This window comes from Daphnia pulicaria, chromosome 8 (assembly GCF_021234035.1).
Source record: "Daphnia pulicaria isolate SC F1-1A chromosome 8, SC_F0-13Bv2, whole genome shotgun sequence".
In the NCBI taxonomy this organism is placed as follows: Eukaryota; Metazoa; Arthropoda; class Branchiopoda; order Diplostraca; family Daphniidae; genus Daphnia; species Daphnia pulicaria.
In genome coordinates, this window is record NC_060920.1 from 14768586 (window position 1) to 14784518 (window position 15933).

Sequence of the window (15933 nt, forward strand, 5' to 3'; positions counted from 1 at the left end):
GATTTCATTAGGAAACTATACTAGGAAAAAAAAAGGAGGGCTGGGCTGGGCTGGGCTGGTCCGTCACATAGAAAATGAAGTCGAGGGGTATAAGGTCGGTAGCGGAAGAGAGAGAATGGGAATTGGTTTTTGGCCGCCTTGTGTTTTATAGATGATATGAACTGTGAGCCGGACAGTCTGGTGCCTACACGATACGGTGGGGAGGGGAAGGACTAACGCGCTCTCCCATATAACTATACAGCACACATACAAAGCCACAGCGCCCGTGTCTACGGCCCGTCACGGGCTAGCCTAAATTTATAATAAAGCCCAGCCAAGAGAGAAAGAGAGAGAGAAAAGCCTAATGAAAATAACGAGGCGTTGAAATAAAGATGAATTTCCATCCATCGCACACACGAAAAAACAAAACTCCCGTGCCCCCCATATACACTTCGCTGGACAGCCAAGCCGGGATTTCTTTGGCTGGGCGTTGTATACAGTCAAAACAGATGCCTTTACATCATGCGACATGACACAAAAAGCACCACAAAAGCTACTTCTCTCTTAGTAACAACTGCTGCTGCTGCTGCTGCTGCCGGCTCCTGTCGCCATCGATCGCCCAGCTGGCCCCCCCCCCCCCCCCCCCGGTTTTCTCAAAGTGCAGATCGGTGATGTCAGTCGTGAATGCCCGTTTTCTTTTCGAGTCGGGAGAGTAGTAATAGTGAAGCGCTGCGAGGATTGATGCCGGAGGTCGATGACAAATGCAAATAACCCGGGATTTACTATATACCATCTCGTCTATAGCTCCGCTCATCCATTGGGTCCGTCCATCTACATCTGAGCTATCCAGCAGCAGCAGCTCTCTATAACATCCAGTCCAGATATCACGCAGGGGTCTCAATCTCGGGCTCTATTTTGCGCATTAATAGGGGTGACGTCGGCAAACGCCGAGATAATTACTCTCACGAGTTCTGGCCCGGCCCAGCACAAGGAGAGAGAGAGCTGGCTGGCTGGCTGGTACTCCCCCCTCACCCTTTTTCTACTACCCCCGTCCCAGTTTGCTGAGACAGCTCAAGTGGTCGTGACACGCACAAAAGATCCTTCTCTCTCTCTCTCTCCTCCCGGTGCCTTCGTCACAGCGACAACTCCTGTCGTCCATCCGAAACAGCTGCGCGTACCCGTCCGACCGTCCCATTTCCCCCTTTACTGCACCAAAGACGACCGACTGCAAAACACACGGAGAGACTCTCCTTCTACTACTACTACGACTACTACCATCTAAGAGGGATTAAATACACACGCCCGACGAGAGAGAGAGAGAGACACACACGCACTCAAAAGTTGTGTTTCCCGAGCCCCCTCTCAAGAAGAGCTGGTCCTCTTCATCATCGTCAACATGGAGAGGGGCCGACAAGAAAAGAAGAACCAACCAACCAAGTCTCAGAAGAAGAAGAAGACTGGGATACAAATGAAGGACACAATCAACAGCAAGCCAAAAGTCCTTGCCAACTCTGAAACGCCAACGAGGAGCAGAGCAGAGAGAGAGTCTAGTCGACGACAAGCTTCTCTCCAAAGACAATTAATATAACACGGGCAGCACAAATGTATAAAGAGACTGACGGCTCCTGAAATATCCAACTTGTCTCTCTCTCTCTCTCTCTTGTCCTACGACTTGTGTGTGTGTCTGCTGGTGGCGACATGATAAAAAAAAGGGACGGATGGAAAAAAAATAAGTTGAAGAAATAACCGGGGAGAATACCCTGTCCCAGGGTGTATAATATAGTCACTTCATCATCACGCTGGTGGCCTGTGCTGTTGCCCAGTTTCTAATAAAGTTCGACAATGTCTTTTGCGTGTAACTTGTCCAAGGAGCCTCTCACTATTTTACCCGGGATAAAAAGAAAAATTTGAAATTTAAAAAAACATCAAAAGAAGCGCCAAAATGAAATTTTTTTTTTTTTTTCCCGCAGTAGTTTTACCTTATAGCACTCGAGGAATGAGTGGAAACGACGCCGCCCATATGTTGGTTTTCCCTTTTCTTTTTCTTCTATGTCCTTAAGGGCAGCAGAAGAAGAAATAAAAGACAAAAATTTCTGTCTGGAAAATAAAGAAATGTTAAAGAAAAGAAGAAGAAGAAGAAGAAAAACTACGGGCTATAGATGAAGAATGATGGCGTCGGCGTTTGAATTACGGCCGTGGCCCGTTGTCTCGTAATCGCTCCGGTATAGTACACGAACGAACGAACGAACGAATGAACGGGGTATAGAGGAGAACAACCCGAGGCAGGGGGCCGAAATAAATCATCTTTTCTCCTCCTTTTTTCTGTTTCCTCCCTCCTTTCACTCCACAAAAAAAAAATGTCTCGGCACTTCTTCCTCGTTTTCTTTTCCTTTCTCCTTTTTTACGACTTCTTTTTCTTTTCTGTTTTTCCGGCGAGCCCCGAAAGGAAATAAAAAGAAATAAGACAAGGGGCCCATTGCGTTTTTCCATATGGAATCGCTTCCATCTTGCCAGTTCAGTAGCTGGCAACGGAATCGAACACAACCCCATAAACATCCGTCAACTCGATCCATGTGCTCTACTTATAATATTTTTTGGCTACCCTCACACAAAGCCGAGACTCATCGGTATACCGAGCTGTCCCTATAATATCGTTACACCGGCCAAAAACGGTACATACACACCCAAAACACATCGAACGTCAATTAGCGATGAACGATTGGGAGCAGATCCCTTTTGTTTGTCGGGTGGGGGGAAGCAGAGTAAAAAGGATTACATTACGTTTTTGGCTACTACTGGCTAGTCTCCGTTCAGACTATTACAGATCGGTATAGCCTATATACTGTATAGTCCGAAGAATTACCGTGAGACCCATCCATCCATACCCACCCACAGCCGCACCACACCCACATCATCTCTCGATCGACCGATCCGGATGATCGACGATCTCGATGACGTCTTGCACAGAACACACACACAAGGGGTCGGAGGACAGAGTGGAGCCGGGAGGAGGAAGGAAAAAGAGGACAAACAGATTCGTGGATATCGTCGCGGCCCGGATGAAAAAAAAAGGAACCAAGAAACTATATGTGCGTAATCAATAGTAAAGCTCCAGCGCTAGCTCTTTCTTTTCTTCTCCATCTGATATATCTAAAAATAGGGAGCATATAGTAAAAAGGGAGGGGCCAGTGTTGGATTTCAATGATTCGCACCCATCACCGAGACGATCCTCCTCACTGCTGCCGTCATGACCCCGCTCGACAAACAACCGCTATAGGCACTCTCTAGTTTGACTATATAGTCGTATCCGATATATAGTCGCATCTATCTGATTTCATTTCCATTTTTGCGGGGAATTAAACACGTCGCAACGAATCACCGTTACATCTTTTTCTTTTTTCCTACTCCCGAGACAACCATCAATTGAGCGATGACTGAACGCCAAACAGGATTTCAAAGTTGCGCGTACGTCGTCATCGTCCCCCCCTTCGTGAAAAACGTCGTACATCATCGCATTGGGGGCGTTCAAAGTGCGCTGGAAAAAAAAACACAAAAGAAAATTACCGAAAATAAGAAAAAAGGAATTTTATTTTGTTTCGAGTGGTGGCGTGACACGAGAGAGAGAGAGGCAGCAACAACAAGCACAAGAAGAAGAAGAAGAAGAAGAAGGTGCCAGTGGTGGTGGTTGGCGGTGTCCGTGTGTTTTATGGCTGCAATCTCCGGGCTCCGGGACAATTGGGACCCGGGCTCACCATCGTCTTTTTATTTTATTTTATTTTATTTTTTCGCCGACTGGAGAAGAGAGAGAGACTTGTGTGCGTGCGAGTTTTGCATAGATCAAAGAGAGAGAAAGAAAGAAAGAAAGAAAAGAAAAGAGAGTGAGAAGACGGATGACGTGCCGTCGGTGTCGTCGCCCGGATCGATAAAAGGCGCCAGCCGTTAGATTCCGTGTGAGGGTCTGGAACCCCAGCAAACAACTCAGACTCTTCTGCAATGGTCGGATCCTATACACTCCACTCACTCACGTCCCCTTAACTGGATAGATTATATGCATATGCATAGACGTGTAGAGAGTAGCGCTGACGGGCGCGGTGCGGTTCGTATTTCTTTTCGTTTCGGAGACGGTCCGGCTGACACACACAAGAAACCTTGTCCATTCATAATTGACCGCCACACACACACACATACACAAAAACAACCAAAGGAGGCCAGTAAATAAACAAATCACAAACAAACAAACCAAATAACGACTTGTTAAATGCCCACCTGGGAAACCCATAGAGAAATCGATAAAACTCTCCTAAACGGGCTTCTATTATACGCATCTATTTTGTTCCCCCCTTCACCAAGATGAGGACAACTTGGCCAATGTATTACGTTGTATTATATATAGTAGTTCGGACGGATATTCGACTATTATAGGAATGCAGCAGGGTGGGATTGGAGGATCTTAACCGACATGAGGGGCGGTAGGAGCGACGAGGTTTAGACCGGCTGAATACCAACTTCTTTTTTTTCTCGGTCGTCAAACAGACCAAGAGAAAGAAAAGAAACGTCAGAGCGAAATAAAAAGAAAAAGAACGAACGCAAAAAAAAAAAAAAAAGATTCAGAAGCCTAAAGAAGATTATACACGTTTCCTGTAAGTCATGTCTGTGTGTGCGGACAGAAATCCGATTAGTTTGGGTCAATGGCGTCTCCTTATTACACACAGGAGGAAAATCAACAAAAAGAACAAAAAGAAAAGGGGGACAGGAAGAAGAAGAAGAAGAAAAGTCACGAAATATTTTTTCGACCGGCAGTCCAATAAAGCCCAATATATTTTGGCAAAATTTTTTCCATTTTTCTTCTTTTCTTCTTTTTCTTTTTTGAGGGAAAAAATCTACGAGGCCGCACAAAACCCACCAAAAAAAAATTCTTTCAGTGTTTTACATGGCTCAAGAATAGAATAGGATTTCCCGCGGATTAAACATGACCTCTCAACTGTCTCTCTCTCTCTGTTCTCGCTGGACACGGGCACATTTATATTAAGTAGGCCGCCGTCCACTAACCAAGTACTTGGCCGGCTCAACTCTTGCCCTCTCCGGTTCGATGGGAAAGCCTATAGCCACGCAAGGACATAAAAATAAAATAAAAAGAGAACAAGAACAAGAAAAAAGAAAAGAAATAAATCCCCAGTATAAGGATTGGGATCCTTATATACTGGGCCGCGCTACATAATAGGAACATGTTTCCCATCAACGCGCGTTCGCCTTGTTCGTTACCGAGTAGCCCACCCAAGATCTATTGGATAGAGATGGAGATATATATTTCTAGACATCCATGCCGCACCCGCAGGATGTGCCAGCAGGAGAAGATGGGAGAAGCCGGCCAGCAAAGGTATATAAATATACCACCCCACATCTCTCTCTCTCTCTCCCACTATGTGTGTGTGTGTGCATGTGTGTGTTGATTGGTTTTCTAATTAGACATCGGACACGTTGCTGGTCCCGAGTGGTTTTCACTCTATCCCCCCTGGAAACGGGAGCTATATAGGCGCCGGTTAGACATTGCGGTCGATTGTAATATTGTATGTACCCAACCTCGCCGCCCATGTATTTAGATTGTTTCAATCTACTCTTCTTCTTAGCTACTGCTCGGCGCGTCCGGCAAACCCAAAAGCAAATTAAACCTCCCGAAAAAGGCACGAATCTCTACCAACGCAGTAGAGAAAAATTGGACAACGCCTTAAAGTATCAAATTGGGTAGGAGGGAAGCGATCGAGTCGCGTCAAATGTCATGTAGCGCGAATGCATTCAATTCATGTGGCGTGATCATATATTTATAGGTCGATATTTATTTGATATTTATTTACAGAGACATTGATGACGAAGGGTCATTACAAAATCAAGAGACACTGCAGCCGAATATCCCCAGCAAGAATCCTGAAATATTAAATACTGTACGCGGTATCACTTGTTCGGGTTTGTTTTCAAACGGTTTTTTGACATAAGGGCCGACATATTTTTCTTCTTCGTCGTTACGCCTACCAAAAAAAAAATACCCAAACCTAACCCCCCACCCCAATGCAAACAAACAACAACATCAGATCAAAAGAATATGATGACAAAAAAAAAATAGATATAAACGCAAATATTCTGTACATTATTAAACTTTGATCGTAGGGCGCGCATTTTGGTACGTTGTCCAAGGATTGATGACTCAGTCCATGATCGAGATGAGAGAGACACACAATCAATGATTCACTTGGGGCTCCACCTCGTCAAAACATGTTGCGAGGTCAAAACTGAAATATTAAAACTCGTCAAACTAATAATCGATCGATAATGGGGAAAAGAAAAAAGAGAATTGACGTTTTCAAGATGAAAATGAAAAACAAACAAAAAAAGTTGCATCAGCAATTCAAAGTGAATGGGCCAGGGCGAAATGACACCCTAGGCGTTTTTTTTTTCCAGCGTCAAGCTGTGACGGGCAGAGGGAAAAAGAAAAATTGAAAAAAATGTTTTTGTTTTTGTTCAGACGACAGTCACGGGGATGCGCTTGATCGTTCCGGCGCAATGGTACGTGTACTCGTCTCTGGCCGATGGGGCCGCCAACTGGCCTGGTTGGAAATGGTGGTGGTGTTGGTGTTGAAGATTGTTGGGATGCTGGTGCTGGTAATAATGCGGTATGGTAGTGCCGACGTGGTGATGGCCAGACAAGGCCGGACTGCTGTTGCTATCCACCCGGTATTGCTGCTGGTGCTTGACAGGGCCGCCCAAGATGGGACTGGTCCCGTTGTGGTGCTGGAACGAGAGATCGCGGTGGTTATACTGATGGTGGTGGTGGCTCGATTTGATGATCATCAAACGGCTCTCCCGTCTGGCATTCCGCCGCCTCCGCCAGTAGATGACCAGGACGACCAGGCCGGCCACCAGGACCAGCCACGAGATCACCAACAGGACGATGATGGAGACGGGCAGCGCCAGAGAGCAAAACAGGTCCGATTGGTTGAGACTGGACAGTGGGAGACCGCTGAAAGGTGGCGGACCACTGCACGTCACGTTGACGACGACGACGGCCGGACTGCCGCCGCTGACGGCCGTCGAGTGATTGCGCTGCTGGAGCATGTTCCACAGCCAGAGGAGCGAGCAGTTGCACTGCAGCGGATTGTAGGCCACGTTGAGATAATTCAGATGAGGCCAGTCGGCCGAATGGTGATGGCGGCCCATGTCCAGCGTCTCGAACGCGTTGCCGCTCAAATCCAAACGGACCAGGTGGGCGTCCAGTCCGTGGAACACACCCAAAGGCAAGTGATTCCACAGGGCGTTGTTGGTCATCACCAGGTTGACGATGGGCAAAACTTTGACGGGCAACGAGGTAGAAGAAGAAGAAGTGACGGACGAGCTGAGCGATCCGTTGGCGGCCGGCCTCGACACGTGAAAAACGGCCGGATCAACAGAGCGCAAATATTCCATGTAGGAAATGTTGAGAGTCTGGAGACGCGGGAGTCCCGACAGGAAGTTGGCCGGCAGTTGTCGCCACAAATTGCCCGAAAGATCCAGATGGGTCATTGGCGAAAGGCTGGCCGTAAAAGCCTCGACGACGCCATCCAATCGATTGAAACTCAGATCCAGCGCATCCAGGGAGACGAGCGTGTCAAAGGCCAGCGGATCGACACGGTCGATGGCGTTGTCGTTGAGTCCGAGGAAGCGCAGACGGGCCAAGTGGCGGAAAGTTCCGTCTTCCAGCGTCTCAATCAGGTTCTTGCTGAGGTAGAGCGATCGCAAACTGGCGGCCAGCGGGGCCAGGGCCGCCGATGGAACGTGACCCAAATTGTTGTCCTCCAGCCGCAGCGTGTGGAGTTGACGGAGCGAGTCGAAGGCTCCGGCCGCCACCGTTTGGATCTTGTTGCCGCTGAGGATGAGCGTGACAAGGGCCGGCAGTTCGACGAACAGGTCGTCCGTCAGTCGGGTGAGTCGGTTGGCGCTGAGATCGAGGACCGTCAACGAGCGCAGTCCGGCAAACGATTCCATTTCCAGCGACGAGACCAAATTGTTGGAGACGTTGAGCCACTCGAGCTGGCCCAGCGGCTGGAAGTGGAGCAGACCCAGCGAGTGGAGAACGTTGTGGCTGAGATCGAGGCGCCTCAACTCGCCGTAGAAACTGACAGACTGTCGGAGCGAGGCGATCCGGTTGTGGGCCAAATGCAACGAGCGCAGCGAAGGATTCAAAAGGATCGGCACAGAGTCCAGCCTCGAGCCGGAGCAGCTGGCCTCCAATAAACTGTCGTCGCATTGGCACATGGACGGGCAAAAAGTTTGAACTGCAGTCGGAGAAGCGACCAACACCACGACGGTCACTACCAGCCAACGGGCGGCCGACCAACTTGGATCCAAACTCATTTTTGTTTTCCTTTTTCTTCTTTTTTTTTCGGGAGAAAACTCAACAGTTCCCGCCGCAAGGGGGAAAACAACAACAACTTTTCCTCGCCACAACTTCCTCTAACCCAAAGAAAAGTGCGGGATCGAAGTGGAAAAACAAATCCCGCCCTATTTCGGATGGATATCCGCCAAAATCCGGTCGTATTTCATCACATTCAATGTGTTAATCTCGACACTTGACACAAACGCACAACAAATCGTAAAACAACCAAACAAACAAGCAAAGTTGATGTTCTCCAGGTGGCGTTCCAGCGACACACGGAAGTCAAACACACGAAAAAAGAGATTCAAAACGGAGACAAAGATTCCGTGTCACACCCGCACGGGGGAGAGGAAAACAGATAAATGGGAGAGACTAAAATTGTTGACGTTGGGACTCTGAATGCGACGATGGGCTTTGATCGACTGAACCGGATCGCTGATTCGGTGACCGACGTGAACTCTCGGCTTGTGCGCACTGTCAGTCAGTCGACGGATGTCGACGGTAGTATACGTCCAGTTTCTACCCCCCTCTCTTTCTCTTTCTCTCTTTTTTTCGCACGCGCAAGCGCTCTCTTCCGCCGGATTCAACGCGCTATCCAACGCTACGATTTCCTTCCTTCCTTCCGAATTCGCCCCCCTCTCTCTCTTCCCTATATATTCTATCTGCTCCTCCTTGTCCCTCTAGAGTGCTCTTCCGCCTGTGCGTTGTGCGCCCGTCCCTTTTCTATATCTAAATAATACACAAAACAATTCGACAATAGGCAAACGGACGGGTGCAAAAGGGGGGGCCCAGAAAGTTTTTTTTTCTCCAAAAGTCAAAAACCCTCGCACAGGCTCTCCCAAAGTGAATCTTCTATGTATAATCCCGGCGACGGTGTGTGAATCATCCATCCATTGTGTGAGTGTGAGTACATAGGCCTCTATATATATGGGGAGAATGAATCGCTCAAGCATCCATTAATCCATCCCCAACACACACACACACGCAAAGGAAGGAAGGAAAAGCGCCAACTCGCCCGAGTGGGTGCGCACGAGCCACTGGGATTCATTGGCGCATCAATATTTCAATGCAGCCGACGCTATTGTCGTTAGACGAATAATAATCGACTGTATAGAAAAATCTACGTGATATACAGAGAGCATCCCCACCACCACCACCCTTCTCTCTCTCTTTTATCCATCGTCCAAAATAAAAAAAGTTATTTTTTTTTTTCTTGGAGGGGGCCGGCCCTTTTCTTCCGATTTCTCTGTACAAGAGTGTGGGAACAAAAATGTCGGCCAAGTTATGTGAAACAATCATGGGCAGGACGGGAGAGGAACACAAGAGCGTGTTGGGCTTTGCGTGGCGTTCTCTAACGGTCGTGAGAGAGAGAGGGGGGTGATGTTTGATATAATATTTCCACTCCAGCGACGCTTCATCCGCTTTCGCCCACCCCTTCTCCACCCATGTATGCGCTGTGACGGAAGAGCGTCAATCGAAGAATCTCTCCTCCTGGTTGCCTATAGTGAGACGCAAGAGGAAGAGGAGGATCATAAGCAGAAGGAAGAAGAAGAAGAAGCTGGGTGGAGGAGGAGGGAGTCGGTTGAGCGGAAGCGACGATCCTCAGTCATGGAGAAAGGCAATCCAACTTTATCGATATAAGTCGAGCAAAGCGCCAGGGATTCTCTGCCATCGAATCATCATCGAAACCAAAAGGGACGACATAACCAACAACCAACAACAACAACCACCGACGCCGCCGACGCCATCAGCCTAATCGAAAACAAAAGAGCTCAGCAACGGCAGATTGTGTATAGAAACGGCGCTAGACAGAAAATTCGATTTCATCCAGTCGATTCTCTTTCTCCCCCCACCCACCCTACCATCATCATCCATCCATCCGCTAACTTGATGTGGGTGTGGCCGGCTGTGGAGGTTCTCTTTCAACTTTCAATAGGGCAAAGCACGTCAGGGTGGACGGGGGGAAACGGGAGAAGTTGGATGAGAGGGGTAAAGAGCACACGCCATTTTCCACGTGTGTGTATGGGCCCTATAAAAACGGAGGCATACAGACGACGACGGAGCCATCACGATTTTTGGACGAAAACGTCCGCACGCAACAGAGAGAGAGACGGAAACGCGTTCCACTATGGACGTCACTCCTCCTCCTTGTGTTGTTGTTTATCTTGGCAGCAGCAGCAGCTCAGCCCCGATTTGTTGATAAAGGGCCACACCAGTCGGAGCGGCCGCTCCAAATAACCAAGTCCCGGGGTTGCGTGCAAGGTGCATTTTCTTTTCGTTCCGTCGCCTCCTCCGAGAAACTTTGACCATCCATCAACCCGCACCGAGTTGTTGGATATTTTCTTTTGGAATGGCGTCATCGCTCGAGTTTCGATTTCCGATGGACCCACCACCACCACCACCACCTGCTCGACGGGCAAGACACACAACAAGTTTTTTCCTTCTTCTTCTTCTTTGACTCCGCTTGGCGTTCCGTCCACAAATAAAAAGGAGGAATTCACTTATTCGACGAATGTCAAAGAAAATGGGAGCGCAGATGCACGGCCAGGGGGGGGAGAGACGAGCGATAAGGGGCCAGCCGTTTTCCTTTACTCAAAATGGGAAACGAAATTCTTTTGTTTTTTCTTCAAACCTGCTCAAAGATGAAAAGCCCCTCTCTCATTGTCTCTCTGGTCGCTTGTGCTCGACGGAATTCCTTCCGCCCCTTGGCAGCAGCAGTTGCGGTTGAAAAGCGGAGGAACCGCCCAGCTCACGCGAGGTCCACGTACATACACTCTTGACACTATTTAGATGATAACTCGCCGTGTGTGTGTGTGTCTATCAAGCAACACAAAAGAGGCGCACAGAACACATCAAACTTTTTCTTCTTTTTCTGAATGAATCCCCCCCCCCCTCGCTCATTTCTCTGTAATATCCGCCAAAGTTCCTTTTTATCCAGCGCTTCCACACCCACCACCTCCCCGACCATTTTCCATATTATTAACATGTTGGATAATATTCCCTTTTTTTCTTTTTTGTTTGGTTACTTTAGCCAATATAGGATAATAACACAAATATTTGAAAAAGAGGATGTGGCTGGCGCTGATGGCGGATGGCCTTTGGTGTTGGGGGGCGGATAAGAAGAAAACATTTCCCCGTGAAAAGAAAAACAATTTTCGGTGGTGGTTGGTGGTGGGGGGATTTCCATTGATGAATCGATGCCGACGACGAGTTTTGTGCGTGAAAATGGTTGAAAAGCTTCGAAATCTTTTTCGGTCCTCCCCCGCGTCAACCGAGTTGAAATTTCCCTTTGCCGAATAGAAAAAATAGAAAAACCGCAGATGATTCCGAGTGTACGGCCGCGTGTGATTTATTCGTCTTTCAGCGCGAGGTCGACCAATCGATCCATCCATCATTTTTCTATCCCCGGCTCTCAGTTCTATGTTTTGCATTTCCTCTTCTTTTTTATTCCCCGTCCCACACACACACACACAGACACAGACACGAAACCCTTCAGGTGGTGGTGGCCAGGGCCCAGCCTATATCGATTCGCCTGGGCACAATTTTTTCTAAAAGGGAATCAAAACTTTGCGCAGGGTTTCCCATCGACACAAGAAGGCCAAAGAAATCAACAACTTTGCATCGCGTCGATTGAAAAATATCAAAAAGCAGAGAAGAATAAAACGCACAAAAGGACCACCTTTTTTATTGGTTGGTGGGTGTTGACTGGATCGTGACCCCGGCGTGAGAGGAAGAAGAAGAAGACTCTGTTGCCTGGAATCATCACGTCAACTTCAGAACAAACAACAACGGGGAAAAAAAAAAAACTCTTTTCTTTTCACCCTGGAAAAAATCCAGCGGCTTCCGACAACTTTGACGGGTTCATAGTGAGGCAGCTGGCAGAGCTAAGGCAACCAAAAGGGGGGGGGGGAAGGGAAGGGAAATAAGACAACAACACACATCAGAATAACATGCCGGTGGCGCAAGACGATTCACGACTCTCACGACTCTCTCTCTCTCTGCGCAACGAAACACAAAAAAAAAAACAACCCCCGAAGTTTGTTCTACAGCTCTCCTATCTCTCTATTTCTATCTGTTCATGTTATATTATGTTGGCGTCTGCTATATGTTTTCCTTTTCCTATTTTTTTATTTTATTTCATCTTCTCCCTCGTTCTCACGTCTCTCTTCATCATCCGGCCCATGTTTTCCTCTCTGTACACATACGAGAATCTTGTTTGTGTTTTTCTTTTAGCTGTGTGTGATACTATACAGCTAGCTTCCCCCCCCCTCTCTCTCTCTCTACTAAAAAGCAGTTGTCGAGTACATGGAGAGGCACTGGATACATCTAAAAAAGAAGTAGTAGTAGTGGTGGTATCTTCAAAAAACGGACGAGTCACGCAGTGTGAGAGAAAAGAAAAAGAGAGAGGGAGAGAAAAAACAAGCACTTTTTAGATGTATTTTTATATGTTGGCTTTATTGTTTCTATTTTCCCTGAGTCTTTCTTTCTTTTTCGGTGGCTGGCGTTGCTGCCGTGCAGCAGCGGCCCTCCCACTTCGGCCCGAAACTTGATCAATCTTTTCTCTCTTTTTTTACGGTCACGCTGATAAGAAGAGGGAGGGAGAGGGGGTTGGCAAATGGCAGTATAACCAAAGCGATAAACGTAAAAGTTGTGGGAGGGGGGAATGTATAAGAGAACAAGATGTGAAATAAAAACTTGGCAACATACACACACACACACACATTCCAACACGCCGCGCCAGAAAAAAAAAAGAAGCCGGAACAATCGGCGTGAACGCGTGAATCGTTCGACCATTATGTCCTATTGCATCGGGAAATGCGCGAGCGATGGGATTTGCGAGAGAGTGGAGGGGGGTGGGGGAGAAGAAAAATTCTTGACGGGAAATCAAAACGACCGACACCACGGCGTGCAAACGAGCTCGTTAAATTTTCCCAACAACAACAACAACCCCAAAAAGAAATATAGTGAAAAGGGGGGAGGGAAAACTGAAGTTTTCCAATTCTTTTTCTCCCTTTTCCTCGCTCTGCTTGGGACGACTCCCGACGGTTTACTGCGTTTCTCTTATTGTTGTTGGCGTGGAATACGAGGATGAAACACGATTATTCACGCTTCCGAACACACACACACACCAAGACCCGAGTCCTGCAGTTACGGGACCGGATGTGAAATATTATATACACAAAAACACACACAGGGAAACCGGCAGTGGCCGTTTTTAACCCCCCAACCATCAAAATAATCAAAATGTTCATTTGAAAATACGTTACAAGAAAGAAACAAAAGAATAAAAAAAGAAAGAAATGACGAGGCGATACGGCTCTTATTTCCTTGTTATTTCAGCACGCCGGGAGCTTTATGTGCTGGCCGGTCATTATTGAAATGACTTTTGAAACGAATAACGAGAAAACGACGTGATCTTTTAGCTTCTTGCCTTGCTGGGCGCTCGGCGATTCTGATGAGGTAATCAAACGCGCGCGGTGGCCCACCGGAGCGTGAAACATTGAAACTCCCTAAAGTCGTTAAAGTAAATACTAGATTACACGAACGAATCTCCTTGGCTGTTGGCTCTCATAATGGCTTTCAAAAAAGGCAAAAGAATATTAACGACCGGATAGCCGAGATTTTTGTCAATAAAGAAGAGAAAAACGTCATTTTGGTGCTTGGAAAAAAGAGACGGCCACAGCCCAGCAACGGAAGAAAGAGCTGGGAATGAAAAGAAACAATGACACAAAAGCATCACCGTGGTACCGTCGGACGGACACACAGGCGGCCGAGAACAAGAGAGAAAGACCGGGGATCTCTCAACTGTATATACCAAGAGCTTTTCCTTGTGCGTATATTTTGATGGATCCATCATTGGACTGATTCTTCTCTCCCCTCTCATCCGATTTTTATTTCCTTTTTCCGTCCTGTCACGCGAAAAAATATCAAAAGCCATTCGATGGCTTCTGGACGATTTCCGGGCGGATCGAAGGAGAATAGAACAGACGACGGCCTGTCTCATTTTTGAGATCGACCCCTCCTACGTTGACTTCTTCTTGGGCATCATTTATGGATCCTGGCCAGACGCAACACACGACACACCCAACGGTTCCTCGAGTGTTGGGGCGCAAGTGGAACGGACGCCACAGCAGCCGAGGAGAGTCGGCGGCCCCACCCCCGTGCGACCGCACGGTCCAGCAAACAATCGAATAAAAATTTCCCATTGGGAGAGCAATAATATCCAGCAAGTCCTGCTGGGCTCTCTTGACTCTCAGACTGTTTTCCCATGTCAAAGTTCCACTCTCCCGAGTCGTGACGCAACCTTCTCCGCGCCCCCTCTCTCTCTATAGTGACACAAGTCAACTCACATGTGTCCCTCGGCCTATATAACATGCACTTCCCCCTCTACTCTTTAGGTTGATATTGAAAACAATCAAAAAGCGGAATTGAACGGCAATGAACCCGACAACTTGAATGAGAGTCGATCGACTTTTTTCTATTTCTCCATGTTTGGGGGGGCTCAATCTCATCTGTCGACCCTACACACTCGATCGATGCATAGACTCGAGAGCAACAACGAGTGGCATTCATGAAAAATGTGTTGCCCATTGATGGCCGTGTGCTGGAGGGGGGAATCGACTTCACATGATGATTATTCCATCGGGAGAATTCGTGTAGGTCAGAATGTAATAACATCAGAAAAAGATGGGAGGGGGATTACACTAAAAGTCAAAATCGTCTGCAGATAATGGCGAGTCATTTTGGAAAATAGGAAAACGTACAGATTGTTGAAGGTCATTCTCTGTAATGACATGGGGAATGCAATAAAGATCCATTCTTCGTTAAGCAATGGAGATATAATGAGCCGTCGACAAAGTTCGATCAACAGTACACGCAGCTGCCGGGAGCCAAAGGCGAATAATTTAGTTACGTGATGGCCACTACAGTCGGTCGGTCGATTGACTGCTGGCTCAGTTTCTCGGAAAAGACTAAATTCGTGTGATGGCTACTACTGCACGTCATGAAACGTCGGGAAGCCGAACAATATGTCAGAACGGCTAACTGATGAATCCACTAACGAGAAAATAAAAGAGATCTAGTAGTAGACCAATCCCACGAGGGGCCCTGCACTCTTTTCTCGACTCACGAGGCATCGAAAACGGTTAAGCGTCTCGTATTTCTTTTCTTCTCCTTCATTTTAACAGAACGTGATTAGCCTCCATAATGAAGGGAGCCAACACAGGGAAAGCCATATGCTTCTCCACAACAAAACATTTAGCCACGAGCACGTGCTCACGACGTGGCTGCTGAACGGGGCTCGACATAAAAATGGACGTGGTTTGAAAGGCGTCACTTACTACTTGACGGTAAACGACGGTCTAGCAGTCATCACGCACCGACGGCGTCCTTCTAGATGGTTATTGCTTTCAAAATCACCAAAGTTAATGTCAAAAATCGATTCGCCATTCCACGTAATAACAAAGCAGCAACGGGGGGTCCATCTCGCGCCGGCACAAGTTGAAATATGAACGAGACAAAATAAAAGACTTAAAATGGCAGCTCCGACG

The 15933-nt window shown here is 47.5% G+C and overlaps 2 protein-coding genes across 2 annotated transcripts in view; both read right to left on the reverse strand.

The window, feature by feature from the left end:
* LOC124312190 overlaps nucleotides 1–15883 on the reverse strand; it is a 50603-nt gene extending 34720 nt beyond the window's left edge. Inside the window, exon 1 of the transcript XR_006910328.1 lies at nucleotides 15724–15883. The gene's annotated coding sequence lies outside the window, so the exon portion shown is untranslated. The remainder of the gene's footprint in view (nucleotides 1–15723) is intronic.
* LOC124312094 (insulin-like growth factor-binding protein complex acid labile subunit) lies at nucleotides 5777–9240 on the reverse strand. Its single transcript, XM_046776563.1, has one exon. It carries the CDS (start codon nucleotides 8359–8361, stop codon nucleotides 6493–6495), a length of 1869 nt encoding a protein of 622 aa, XP_046632519.1. The 5' UTR covers nucleotides 8362–9240; the 3' UTR covers nucleotides 5777–6492.
* Nucleotides 15884–15933: the final 50 nt, after the last annotated feature.